At 47.1% G+C, this 14,665-nt stretch overlaps 3 protein-coding genes across 3 annotated transcripts; 2 read left to right on the top strand and 1 right to left on the bottom strand.

The window, feature by feature from the left end:
- Positions 1–181: 181 nt before the first annotated feature.
- N7518_009895 (pyridoxal phosphate-dependent aminotransferase) lies at positions 182–1,793 on the top strand (the record flags this gene model as incomplete). Its single annotated transcript, XM_057190821.1, has 4 exons — positions 182–266; positions 322–797; positions 850–1,135; positions 1,192–1,793. 4 exons carry the CDS (start codon positions 182–184, stop codon positions 1,791–1,793), a joined length of 1,449 nt encoding a protein of 482 aa, XP_057036957.1.
- Positions 1,794–3,381: 1,588 nt separating this feature from the next.
- On the top strand, positions 3,382–3,714 carry N7518_009894 (uncharacterized protein; the record flags this gene model as incomplete). Its single annotated transcript, XM_057190820.1, has 2 exons — positions 3,382–3,448; positions 3,563–3,714. 2 exons carry the CDS (start codon positions 3,382–3,384, stop codon positions 3,712–3,714), a joined length of 219 nt encoding a protein of 72 aa, XP_057036956.1.
- A 3,989-nt stretch (positions 3,715–7,703) lies between these two features.
- Positions 7,704–8,764, bottom strand: N7518_009893 (putative C2H2 finger domain protein; the record flags this gene model as incomplete). The annotated part of the gene is made up of 4 exons (XM_057190819.1): positions 7,704–8,277; positions 8,337–8,416; positions 8,471–8,662; positions 8,711–8,764. 4 exons carry the CDS (start codon positions 8,762–8,764, stop codon positions 7,704–7,706), a joined length of 900 nt encoding a protein of 299 aa, XP_057036955.1.
- Between the last annotated feature and the right edge of the window lie 5,901 nt (positions 8,765–14,665).

Below are 14,665 nucleotides of genomic sequence, written 5' to 3'. Positions count from 1 at the left end.
GTCGGTGAGCTCGTCCTAGTATGTGTTGGCAAGCGGCCTTTGCGTCCTATAAAAGAGACCCGGCTCGCTGCAGATGGCTTTTTTCTTCACTTTTGCCCCTCCCACTTCCGAGAGTTCCCTATTTTCCTTATAAGAAAGGAGCTGTAATCATTTTTATAATCAAACCAGAAAACTCGCAAGAATGTCGTTCTCCGGCCGCCGCCTGAGCATCCTACGCCCGTCCGAGAACCGCAATCCCTCGGCCAAGAAGGACCTGTCGGATAACGGTATGCAATGACACGTTTCTGACATTTCTAGCTTTCTAACTTTGGAAACCCTCAGAACTCAACTCAGAAACCCATCGGCAATTTCGAGAGGCTCACGAAGGTCACCGTCCCCACGCCGGTCTCGACGCTTCCCGTGCCTCCACCGGTGTCGTCTGGTGCACAGAGCGAGCCTGCGAGCATGGCTACGCCGATGATCCTTCCAGCTGGGCCAATCTAGGTCAGGGAGCCCCCGAGGCTGACGACGGCATTGAGGGAAGTTTCCCTCGCCCGACTGCTATTCCCATCACATCCGCTTCCCGGGAATATGGCCCGACCGCCGGTATCAAGCCATTACGCGCGGCCGTCGCTCGTCTGTACAACGACCACTACCGCCAGGGCAAGGAGAGCCAGTATACCTGGGAGAATGTTTGCATTGTCCCCGGTGGCCGTGCGGGTCTGATTCGCATTGCTGCCATTCTCGGAAACTCGTATCTGTCCTTCCCCATCCCCGATTACTCTGCGTACTCGGAGATGTTGTCTCTGTTCAAGAACGTGCGTTAGAAGAGCTGAGCCCGGAATATTGCCGTTTACTGATTCCCTGCAGATTGCTCCCATTCCCCTGCCTCTCTCCAAGGAGGACCACTACCACATCCACCCCAACAAGATCGCCGAGGAAATCGCCCGTGGCACCCAGGTGTTGCTGACCTCCAACCCCCGTAACCCCACGGGCCACTTCATGCCACAAGACGAGTTGCAACAAATCCAGGACCTCTGCCGTGACCGCGCGACTCTGATTCTGGACGAGTTCTACGGCGGATACAACTACACAACGGGCTGCGACGGATCAACGATCAGTGGTGCATCGAACGTTGTCGACGTTGACAAGGATGGTACGATACCCGCGCCGAAAACCTAATTTTTGATCATGGGCTAACCGGACCCATAGACGTTCTCCTGATCGATGGGCTCACAAAGCGGTTCCGCCTTCCGGGCTGGCGAATTGCGTGGGTGGTCGGACCCAAGGATTTTGTCAACGCCCTGGGTTCCGCAGGATCGTACCTCGACGGTGGTGCCAACGTGCCATTCCAAGAAGCCGCGATCCCGATGCTGGAGCCGTGGCTGGTGCGCACGGAGATGAAGGCGCTGCAGCAGCACTTTATGGAGAAGCGCGATTACGTCCTGGGCCGTCTGTACGATATCGGTTTCCGTGTCCAGGACGTCCCCGGCGCGACCTTCTACGTCTGGCTCGATCTGACTTCCATCGAACCCCCTCTGCCTGAGGAGGCTAACATTTCCGACGGTCTGAACTTCTTCAGTGCACTGCTGACCCAGAAGGTCATCGTTGTGCCTGGTATCTTCTTCGACTTGAACCCGGCCAAGCGTCGCGATCTCTTCGACAGCCCGTGTCACCACTTCGTTCGTCTGAGTTACGGGCCTAAGATGGATGTGTTGAAGCGGGGTCTTGATGGTATTGAGCGTGTTGTTAAGCGTGCTCGTCTGATGGGCGCGCCCAAGTGGGATGCTGAGGTTGCTGTTGCGGATGAGTAGGCTTTTTACTTTCACCTTTTGTGTCAACACCAACTTGCTAGCTCGGCTGGTAGCTGGAAAGGGGTTTATAGGAAGGCTTAGAGAAGCTACGTTAGAGTATTCATGCACATATTTCAGACTGCGTCTTGTCTTTTCTCGAATAACCATACCTAACATAACGACCTAACATAACGGAACACGAGGTCAGCATTGCATGTACCACGCAAGTACCGATATCACGCAACTTGTGCTCGTGTTCAAGCTGAGGAGGGGTGGTCAATATCGCACCGGCCCAATCTCCTCCCAGCTAGCCTCGGTCAAAAAGCCATTCACCATGTGCTCGCGACATTCTGACAATCTGACAATCTGACATTCTGACTACTGAGAGCCTTAACTAGTTACCCAATTTCCCCAGTTACCCAATTTCCCCAGCCAAGCCACATCAGCCCCCATTTCCAAAAATCTCCGATCAGCCTTAACCTCGGGAATCCAAGACTGGTATTCGCATCTTGTATCTGTGCCAGGATAGCTATTCCTAGATAGGAGCCTGGTCTACATGGTACAACATCTTTATCCAGCCCGGATGACGTCGCACGAAAAAAGGCTTATAAACGCAGCCGTTACCAGCGTCGTACACTGAGATCAACTATATTATTATTAACTGTACGGGGTAGGAGTAAGTTATTGTACGCCCAGGTGGATATGGATATGGACGTGATATGGATACACACACTGTGATAGGCGCCGGTATTTTCGTCTAAAGTTTCCAGATGCGGTTAGGGTGAGTGCCTGGGGCATCTCTTGAGAATTCAGAGAACGGGATGGCTACAAGTTAGTTAACTATGGCGTCCTGTATTTTAATGCTGAGGAGATGATTTGCATTTGGACTTGAATGACGGACATGTACTACTCGTATTAAGACTCATTCGTGTCACGATAGAAACCGTATAAAACGAGGATCCGATCTGAAAACAGATCTGGTTAGCACGCCTTAGGGTGGAAGAACCAGATAGAGTGGGTTGATCTGATGTAACAGAATGTCTATGTTGTATCTCCTCGGCACACATAGCTTCACTTTAAGATGTTGATCTATGGATCCCGCGTAATCTAGACCAGACATCCCTTCAATACGAACTCTGGTTCATCGAACTCCTTTCCAGAAGATATAATTTTAGAACGTTGAAACTTTCTAGCCGAGCGGTAATTTCAGATGTATTTGTTTTTTCGCTGTTTTTTTCTGTGTATTGTCGTTTCCAAAACCAAATTCGAACTTTGAGATCGGCCTGAGCCGCAAAAATACCCGAACGGACTGAAATCCGTCGATCGCTCGTATCCAACTTACCATTTCAAGGTCCGACCCACGGCTTCATTGTACCTGGACATCGCCTCGATTCGGAAACGACTTCGCGTCCAACTCATTGGATAAACCCCGATCTGAGATGAACGCGTCCTCTACCCCATTCCACAAAGCTTGTTTCGGAGGTCTCATGGATCGGGCTAGTCTGACTCTAGATAGAATAGGTCATGAGTTGGGGATTCTCACATTATGTATAATATAATGGAATCGAACTGGATACTCCACTTCTCCTTGGACTCCTCTTTTCTTACCATGCCCGATGTAGACGGCGCAGGTCTTATCGGGGACCACATGGAACCAGAAACTCACCGGCTAAGAGGTGAGGTTTCGAATTGTCTTTGACAGGTTACATTGTGGATTTGCCAAGTGTTTCTTTCCTGTTGCTTTTGGGCCAATGTGGTTCGGTCGATTATTCAGTACGATAATATACTAGATTACCGTTCCAATACACCAGTACCGGAGTCCAGTGGACCTTCGGGAACGGTCCATAGCGTCCGCAATGTCAAGCGTTGTGACAATACCATACCCGCACCTACCAGGTTCTGTGCCGTGTACCCCGGTGCTCCCGAAGGCCCAAGCTCCTGACTTTGGATACAACATACATACATAGTAAGTATACAGTATATAGTATATATTGTAGTTACCGTATACAGTATACAGTATAGTATAGAATGCAAGTACGTATATCATTTACATACTTCCTTTTGATAGGTTTGAAATAACCCCGATTCAGATAACTACCCGACCAGGGGTTCTTACACACTACATACCCCTTTAGGAAAGTAGTTAAAAGCTGACGTCTCCACCCCGCGTCAACACCGGCAAGCCAGACTCCGTGCAACGGCGCCTACTATTAATTACTTTTGTTTTACGGAGTACTCCGGAGTGCGGAATAGGAAATAGCCTATGTCCTAACTCCGACACTAGCTATATAGTTACATTCTGTGTCGTCATCTTCCATTTTTCTATCCAGAACCTATACACAATATACAGCATAGGGATATCCATTATAACTATACAAAATACACATACACATCATAATTCCTGGTTCTAGCACTTCATATCGAGCTCTCTGAATATTCACACGGCAGTCCAGCTTCGGTGGGTCCATCCTCCTAATCCCCCTTAGATCGCCGTTAGAAAATACCCCCACACCGACTCTTAGGACCGACCCTAGGGATCTCACAGCGGAGCTTATTACGGAGTACGGAGTACTTACTTACTCTCCTATACCTACTATAAGTATTAGATTGCAATCAGGAAATGAGTCCATAGCCGATCAACCCACAAGCGGAAATAGTTGCGCATAGCTCTTCCCTTCCAACCCTTGAGGCTTGCAGTTCTTGTCCTATTTCTCTCTGCTCCGGTATTGCGCTTGTTGCAAAATAGGTTTCAAAAATACTGCTGTGCTTCGATGTCGCTCGTATGATGTCCTCCATCTATTGCCTGCCCCTGGAGAAAAATCAAGGCCGAGTAGCCTGATACGAGGAGAAAAGGCTTGGCTTGGATTGGGCAGTCGCTGGATATCATGCCTCATTTGATTTCTCGATTCAGTGAATCAGCTTGTTTCGTTTTCGGATTGCATGTTCCATCAAATTTGCGTCTTCCACCATATACACGCAAGATTGAACCAATCACCATCGCGCATATTCCCTCTCATCCCACCCCGACATATCCTGATACAATATAACCCAGCAAGCGATTAGATTAGATCCTAGTCTCGCCAGGGAATGTATATGCGCCCACGGGAGTAGCTGCCCCGTTAAGCGAACTTGAAACTCCGGTACGCCCGCCCAATGCCATTTCCAGTCCTGATCATCGCCCGAAGTCTGGATTTGCATTCGCCGGGGCGGATTCTCTACGGAGCTACGGGGTACGGAGCACGGAGTCCAGCCTTACTTACTTACCTACTACCTAGTTATATTATATTGCATGGCGGCTCGGGAAGTTGGGCCCCATCGCAGGACGGGAGCGCCACTTTGTGATTTGGTAGATCGATTGGAGGGAGATAAAATGAATACTAGTAGTATACATCACTAACTACGGAGTAGCTAGGCTAGGATCAGTAAATTAAAGTCTCAGATGGTAGAAGCGAGATGAACAACTCTCGGGACCCCGTCAAGACTCCACGATTGGGGGTATTGGAGACAACTAGTCAAACCAGACCCCGTTTTCAAGGCTAGCACAACGCCCAGTTTGCGTAGTTAGTTTTGTGACTTGCATGTGGGAGGGGCCCCATGAAACACGAGAAAAACACGAGGAAACACACCACGGAGGCACTTATATTGTTACTAGTATACGAGATAAATCGTAGATCACCTCGGCTCGAAGTAAGTAATATGAGGCTTTTTGCGTCCACCTACATAGATTATAGAGTAGTATAGAGTAGTAGCGTCCGGAATAGTGCGCAGGTACATACATACATACCATCCAGTCCGCCGGGAAAAGGCCCGACAGGCCGGGTCTTTGTGTCCTTATTCTCCTCCGGCTGGAAATAAATTGGTGATCCTTCTGGAGGCGGGATCTACCGGCCCTTTCACCTTCCACACGTTCACCGGGGTTTATCTCCCCACTCTCGGACGGCTTTGGTGCCCCCTCCTGCCCCCCCTCCCCCTGTGACTATGGATCTGCGTTGGTGTCTAGGCCCAAAAGACCGGAGACCCCGTTTGAATATTCAGGGAAAGAGATCCCCGCGAAACGAAAAGGAGAGGTAAAACGACAGACAGTCATCAGGAGAGGCTGTAGTATTCCATTCTATTTCAAATCGGAAATGGTATCCGCCTGTAGTTTGAGAGCCTTACAGTAGCCTGACAACCCAAAAGAAAACCGGTTTCGGGCTGCAGACGATAGTCGAATAGAAGGATGTCGATATTTGCACTATGTACAATGGCGTGGGCTACTCGTCCGATCGAATGTTGTTTTAATTCAATTATTTTGGGTCAGATATTCGAATTAAATCTACTTCCTGGCATTTCCCCTCCATTCCTCGATTCTGATTGGCTGCATCGTATATATATCTCTATGCCAATGAATCCCAAGTACCTTGTACGTACCTTCCAACCCAACCCAACCCCGTATACAATCAAACAAACCTACACAACCTCCCTAGTACGCAGATGTCTCACCAAGGTCTCGTCTCGTCTCGAGAAGCGGCAAAGGCAAACAGACCCTTGTTAGAAAAAAAGAGAGAAATTTTCCTATTCGCCACACGGCCTGTCCAGGGCCAGGGCCAGAGCCATGTAACTACATTAACACTAACACTAATACTAACACACTAGTTAACCAAGGACTATTCTGGACCCGGTACCCCCACGGAGCTGTCGAGTGGTATTTTGATTTGCTACCAGTGGCGATATTGTTCTAGGCAGAGTGCAACGTTGGATATGAATCGAAATCGGTTACTCAATAACTATGCAGAGCAGGGAACTAGTGCGTGTCCGCTTTGGTGGAGACTAAGTAGTCTGGTAGAGATAGATCCCTACCGAGATATCCACCAGGATTCGTCTAGTAGGTAATAGGTAATAGGTAACTACGGAATATGTCTGAGGGATAAAACAACTTGTTGTTGCATTCGGGATTTCGGGGAAGGGGCCGAATGGATTCTACAGGGGTGTTGTTGAAGGCAGACAAATGAATCATGATACTGTAACTAGTTATGTTGTAGTTAGTTAGAGAGTAGTTAGCGAGTCATGGAAATATTTGTCTAGATCTCTGAAGTGTCCTTCCTAAAAGAGAATATTAATCAATATAATTGTCACCGATTCTAGAAGGGTAAGCGAAAACGATTGCGAGAAAAAAAAACGTCTTTGTTAGCGAGACAGGGTTGCGCTCCTCGAATTTCCCTTGGCCCTTGGCTCTGTCCTTGGCTTTCCGAGGAAAATGGGGCCACCGCGTGTAAAAAAAAAAAAAAAGAAAAGAATCTGGAACAGAAGGAATGGAGAAGCCCACGAGTCATGCCATGTAATTTATTTCGATCAATCAGACATGATGCTCTATGAACTATGTACTCCGTAGTTCGAGAACTAGTTCGAGGATGTAGGATAATATGAGAGGCTGAGAAGAGAAGTGAATATACGATGTGGAAAGGATTTCTGTTCAAAGGCTAAGTCTTGGAGCCAATCAGAGTGCAGTTTCCATCGCAGTAATATTCCTGGGAAACAACTAGCTGTTGCTGATATATCATTGGGCAATATCAGAATGTCCGTCTTAAGGAAATTCTTGGGTGAAAATAGACGACCAATACACGCAGGGGTAGGGAATAGAACAGAAAAAAAGAAGAAAGAAGAAAACATCCCATGTTCAGGTATCAAGAAAAGATTCGCCGAGAAGGGTAACACCTTTGCCTCCGTTTAAAATGACAATATATAGAAAAAAGAATAACATAATATCGAGGGGGAATCCATAATCAAAGCGCCGAAACCTAGAAATGGAGCAGAGATAGGAACCAGAACCAGAAACAAACATATGCGGATTTCTGATCTGCAAAAAAAGCAAAGGCACAGCCGGAGAAAGCAGGGAAAGTCGTAACGGGCATTAAACACACATTGGGTCCACAATCTAGGTGGAGTCTCGTCTTAGCCTACTCCCAAAAAGCCCCAGTCAGTCCCTTCGGCTTGGTTCAAGAGACGGGAGCCTGGGGGTTTGTACGCATAGTTTGGGTGGTATGAAACCATCATTGGCTGTTCGGGTGGCAGTTGATGGCCTTGAAAAGACGGATGTTGGTATTGTTCTGGGAGGTAGTTGGCACGCGGACTGGTCTCGTAACGCTGTTGCATCATCTGTAGATATTGTTGGTGCTGCTGCTGCTGCGGATGCGCATGGTGCTGCGGGTGTGGCTGTTGCGGGTGTGGCATGTTTACCGGCGAGGATCCAGGTACAGGCTGCGGCACGATCGGAGGGGCAGCTTCGTGAACCGGCACGGAGCCCATCGGCACGCTCTGTGGCGAGTAATACTCATGACTCGGCGTCGCCGATTGCGGGTAATACGGTTGCTGGCCGAGCATGTACTGCTCACCTGGGCCCGAGACCGGCACGGGTGTTTGGTGGTACGAGTGCTCGGAGGTCGCATCTTCTGAGGATGGTCGGGTCAAGCTCCCTGGGGGGTGGGAGCGATGTTGGTGTTTGGTGAGGGTGGTCTTGCGACAAAAACTGCAGTTTCAACAAGACAATTAGAATAGTGCTGTCGACTTTCCACGCAGAGTACTTACCTGCGTTCGCAGGTAGGTTCATGGCATATATATGGTCGCTTGCCGGTGTGGATTCGGCGATGACGGGCCAAACTCGACGACTATAATAATCAGTAAATGGAGTAAATGCGCAACATACAGATTCAAGCCCTTACATCTGAAAATGCCTTCTGACAGCCTTCATGGTCACAGACATGGGGCTTCTCGCCAGTGTGGGTCCTCGAGTGTACGGTCAAGGCACTGCGCTGAATAAAGCTCTTGTTGCAGTCCTTTACAGTGCAATGATACGGCCGCTCATTGGTGTGAATGCGATAATGGCGACAGAGATCGGATTTGCGATTGAAAGACTAAACCGGTTAGAGGATGACGAGTAGAGCCCGCGGAGAGACACCCACCTTCGCACAATGCTCCCACGAGCAGTTAAAGTCGCGCCCACTGCCTGGAGCCATGGTGAGATCCGAGAGCGCGAATAGCTAAAGCGTGGACTTGAAAAGCCAGGAAATAGACAAAGGGGGGGAGAGGGGAAAGAACGTAAGCGCATATGCGATCGCAGACGACCTTGAAATCAGAGAAAGAGATCCCTGGTCAGGCTGGATTGGTAGCCGGGATGTTGCGAATGCAGAGCATAATATAAACGAAATGCGCTGACAGAGATCAAGATCCAGAAGAGGGGAGCCTCAAGTATTAGAATATAACCTTGAAGGGGGAGGAAAAACGGCGCGGATGGGACCGTAGAAGAGCATATTTATTTTATTTTGGTTTTATATCGGTTATTTATTATATTTTCTTTTATTATATATATATTATTTATTATATTATTATTTCCCTGAGGTACCAGGTACACTCGTTGATATATCCTATATACGAACAGGCCTATCAGCGAGCAGCTTAAATATCACTGCCTAGCTCGACACTCTCTTTCTCTTCCTAATTCATTCCCAATTTGTACAAAGAAATACATGTCTCAACTCGACAGGGTAACACATCGGCAAACCGTCTAATACCTGTGGAGGTAATTTATTTCTAAACCTTCAGACTCAAACTTTGACTGTCAACGGGATACCTCTCAAAGCGTGAAAGTGAAAACCGGTAAATTGCGATAGCCCATGGAAAAAAAGAAACCCCCACATTACCAGCTTATTTACAGTCATGTTTCATTAATATTTAAACCCCAGTACATCGGAAGGCCGAGGACCCACTTATTTTCTGCCGGTAGGAAACTTCACATTCAAACCCCCTATATACTGACTAGTAACTACTAACGCGTAGTGCGCACGGGAGGTGTATACTAGTAGGAATAGGCAGGCGGTATAAAAGAGCGGTCAGTGGTGGAAGTACTGGGGTTTAAATATTAATGAAACGCCACTGTACCAATGCCCCACCTCGGCCCCCGAATGACAAGACATGCTAACCGGACTGGGCATGGTATGGTATGGTATGGATACGGTGTATATGACCGTATTTTTGAAACCAGTTCTTGGCCCCTTTAATATCGAACTACCTAACTAACTAACTTGGTAACGTAATTCACATACGAGCCGCCACCACATACGACCCGCCACCCCATTCAATAATCTAGTTTTTAAATACATTTATCTCAACCATAACGCCATTAAATTAAATCAACTAACTAAGTGGTCTATCTGGATATGTTTCTCTTCTATGCCCTGGCAATCTGCATATTCCACACCCCCGGGGGGCGCGTACGTGGTTGAATAGTCGATTCTCTAGGTATGCCGGGGCCGGGGGGAGGTGCTTCAATTGCTTCTTGTTGCTGCATAATTAATGCAGATGCTTCTTGAACAGAGAGGCCTTCTTCGGTGGGTATCTGCCTTCTAGATCGGGTCCGTTTTTGCTTCTTCTTCTCATTTTCATCCCGTAACTCCTTATTTTCTTTCGCTAGTAGAATAGCGTTATGTATTGCAACTTGGCAGCCTTTGATAAGTTGGTTTAATGCACGTTTAGAAGGACTTGTTGGGCTTCGAGATTGTGTACGAAGTAAAGCATTGATTAACGAAGCCTATCGACGTAGATCTTTCCCGGTAGCAGGGGTTTTTGGTGTAAAATTCCGGCTTGAGTCACTACCCCGGCTTGGAGGGGGGTAGGTGTTCGAAGCTGGATATTTAGCTTCGAAAGTACCCGATTGGGTGAAAAGGGTACTAAACCGGCTGTTGAGAAGCTATTTTTAATTGTCTCCGATTTAAAAGCTTCAATTCGTATAGTGGGGTATGCTTCGAGAAAGTCGAGTTTATCAATATGGTTGATCCCGTGCTGTATTTTCGTTTCAACCAACCGACTATATATACGTTTTGAGACCGCAAAACAGCCGATATCGAGCGGTTGTAAAAGGTGAGAGGAATGCAGTGGCATATAAATTGGTATAATATCGTTTTACTCGCAAATTTCATCGAATTTTGGTGTTAAATGGCTTCCATGGCCGTCGAGTATTAAAAGTCGATACCTTCCCACCATATGCGATAAAGTCGATGGTATAAAGAGTTTCTGAAGCCAGCGAAGTCCAATTTTATCAGAAGTCCAACCGTTTGGACTAATTTCAAAACGCTAATCATCTGGAAGGCCGTTGAACCAAGATTCAATAAAGACTTTGCCTTTAAAAATCACGCATGGAGGAAGCGCCCACCCTGCCGCATTTGTACATTCAATCATAGTTACCTACTCGCGATTTCCAGGTTGTAAAAGTGATCTCCGACCGTAGTATTCACTTCTAGTTATAACCTTTGCCGTTACGGTCAATCCTATAGCAAAACCTATCTCGTCAAAGTTATAAACATCGTCCGGATCGATTCTATACTAAAGAATGGTTTTTTGAACCAGATCAAACCACTCTCCAATAATCCTTAGGTCTTCACATTTCGCGCGCTCGTAATTATAATGTCTTGAGAATCGGGATATAAGGGTAGGGTACCGTTTAACAAAATGTATAACCCAATTTTGGCCAACTGAAATAACCGGGGTGGTTCCGCGTTGTTTAAGAAGAAGATCCGCCATTTCTCGTACCATAGAGGGCCGGGGGGCCGATCCACAAGAATCCATAGAGATTATCCATTTTCGAAGAGATTCCTCTTCAATTGCGGTCAATTTAGTCAAGTTGGCGCGAGAAGTCGCGCGTTGTTGTATACCACTGAGGCGGTCCCGAAGGGTTGAACGCGGTACGTTAAAAGTGCGGGCGGTAGTAGAAATATTGGAAAATTCTTGATTCTTAAAAGCCTGGATAGCTAATAAGATCCTACCCTCTTTCTCTATTGAATCTTTAGAGGATTGAGAGCGTTTTGGTGGCATGGTGGGTGGTTGAATTAACTAGGTGCTAATTCATGGACGCGTTTTTGGATGGGGTGGCGGGTCGTATGTGGTGGCGGCTCGTATGTGAATTACGTTAGTTAGTTAACTATAACACTATTATATTGTATAAGAGACTGAATATATACTGTATACAATTACAATCCTAAAGAAGCCACCAAATAACTTATGTAGATGATATCATATACCTCCGTACTATGTACCTCTCCATTCATTGGGGGGGGTCGGGAATCCGTCCATTCAAAGACTCCCAAATAACAACTTACACAATCAAGCCAAGCCAATTTCCCAAGGTTAGCCGCGGCCGAACTCCTCCGATCTAGTTTCCAAATGAGAGAGGGTCACTACGGAGTAAGGTCACCGACGCTAAAAACGATCTTCTCCAGGAAGTAAATGGGATTGGCGGTGCAGAACTCCGTAGTCAGTAATTTCCCTAGGGTCTAGAAGGACTCCATTAATATCCGCGTCTCCATACAAAGAACCACAAAAAAACTTGCAACATTACTTAGGTAGGAAGAAGTACATAAATCATAGTAAGAAACAAAACGACAAATGCAAGGGATGTCCTATGACGCGGCGTCTGCACCCCGTAACGGTGTTCGCAAATGGATCAGGTACCCCAGCTCTCCCGCTTGTCCACCCCGAACAACCCCAAGGCTTCGGGTCCCATTTCCATAAGGTTGGGGCTGTTCCCGTCTCTCCACTTGTTCTAAATTGTATGTGTCTGTGTCTGTGTCTGTGTATATTGTAGTGTATATGTTATATGTATATGTTGGATGTTGTACTTCTTACATTCACATGGTCAATCCATAGACTTTGATATACCCATGCTATCCCTGAACAGGCACTACTCTCACCGTACTCCCGTAGCGCCAATCACAATATTTGCTTTTTATCCATAGCTGGGTCGATCACTTAGCCCCCTTCGCATCCAAAGTCTGTTGTATAGACCACTTAGCTTCCCATCCACACGTTGACTCTAATAAAATCCAGTGGCAAACCCATCTCAGCATCCAACAGATAGCATGTCGCCTCACAAGGCGCATCGGGTAGACTCGGTTAGCGCGGGATGTCACCCATCGCCAATCGATAAACTCAACGAAAGGTGTCGCAAGAGGCTTCGAGATTCGCGCAACAACTGCGGTGATCAGAGCCGAAAATGCCAGAGCGGGCTAGAGATCTCCTGGCAAAGTCCAACAGCTGAACGAAAATAGAAGAGGCGTTTTGGTGACCACCACTACTTACTACTCCTACTGAACGTGGCAATCCATTCGCGCTCATCTTCACTGCGGTGATCTTCTGATCTTACAACCTTAATACACCGGAGTAATGAGGCCCGACCTATGGATTCCCTGTATTTTTTTTTTGCACTTCTTGCTCGCTTTGCGTGATCGACAAACCCTGTTTACAAGGTATGGAGGGATGTATAAAGTACTTCGAAGAGCTTCGCCTAACGTGTGCAGATCTGTTGCGGGTAGCTTACTTGGTAGGCGGAGTGAAGTAGATCTCGTTCGAAGGACCAATAGTGCTGCATATCCGGATCGTGATGATGCACGCAGTGTACGAGGCAAGCAGCATGTGTGGATTGGACCCACACAAATGCTCTTGAGTGGCTAATGGAGGCAGCCCGGCTCAGCCATTGAGGTAATCGAACATGACATAGGAATCAAAATATAATTGGAAATGAATTATGGAGATAAACGGTTGTAAGAAAGACGAATGGAGATAATACTAAGAAATGCTATTGTATGTTGTATAGTGTACATAAAACTTGCACAGCCCACCATTTCCCTAAGGGTCCAGATTTGTCAACACGAAACATCGACCAGAAACCACCGATCAGAAAAGAGCGCCAATGTCTCCGCCGATCATAGATAAACCGCGACTATCGGTTCCCTGAATACACGCTACATGAAACGGTAATCGCTCGGCTATGATAAGTGTAGGGTGATCAGGTAGGTACCTACAGCACATGCATGCTCCACTTGAGGCACATATGCATATTTCCATACTCCATACAATATAGTAAAATATAGTGCCGTAAAGCAGGGCGCGGCTAGTAGGGCAAGAGAAAATCAAAACCGGTGTGCTTGCATGCGAAAAAAAGAATAAAAGATAAAAGAAATGAGGCGTCATTCAGAGATACCCATGAGCCTGGTGTTCGGATTCTTTGTTCTCGCGTGCAGACTAGTCTTATTTGTGGAGTGGATGGCTTCCAAATAGGGACGGGCTCGTTTGGGGGCCATATCATATTTGGAATTTGGATATTGATAACTCCACCGTCTTGCCCAAGTGATTGAAATAGGTAAAATGCAGGAGAAGGGAGTCGGAAGCTGTTGGAAAGCTGTTCGAAGCTGCATGCGCATCACATCACGCAAGGACAATGGCTTTCAAGCGGTTACCATAGAGTTCGATAAGGGACTCTGTTTTTCGCTATTTTCTTTTTCCTCTACCTTTTCCCCTTGATCTGAGAAGCTCTGACTACCCCGCATTTTGTTTCATCTTGGCGATTAAGAGAGGATATGACGCTGTCGGGGAGCTCTCTGATTTGGCCCTCTTAGTCTGCCGCTAACAGGATTGGTAATTGTTGGTAATTGTTGGTAATTGGTCGTATACGAAATATGAATCATTCGAATGTACGAAGTACCTAGTACGGAGTCCAATCAAAACGGATTCACAGCGTGAAATAAACAGATCGGACATATCTCCATGTCGATCACCTATACCCATGTGAAGATTGGGAAAAAGTTTACCAGCTCCAAGGACCAAAACAAATATCCTCCACATGCTCCGAAAAGCCACTAAATTAATCTCCGACGCGCGCATGGCGACGCAGTAATAAGAGCAGCTCATTGGACTATCCATATCCCCCACTTTAGACCTAAGGAAGCTAAGAGACCTGTGGACTCTGATTCGGCAATCTGGCTGTTTACTCCGCGAGCTTTCTCACCAAGGAGGCGGTAGACGGTATGAATGTGGTCATGTTTTTTCCAAGCGTGCGTACGGTCGATGATCGATGTTAATATCCCCGG

The sequence above is a fragment of the Penicillium psychrosexuale genome (genome assembly GCF_028828465.1).
Source record: "Penicillium psychrosexuale strain IBT 29551 chromosome Unknown utg000006l, whole genome shotgun sequence".
Lineage (NCBI taxonomy): Eukaryota > Fungi > Ascomycota > Eurotiomycetes > Eurotiales > Aspergillaceae > Penicillium > Penicillium psychrosexuale.
The sequence above is the reverse complement of the archived record's forward strand: the minus strand, read 5'-3'. Positions and strand labels throughout refer to the sequence as shown.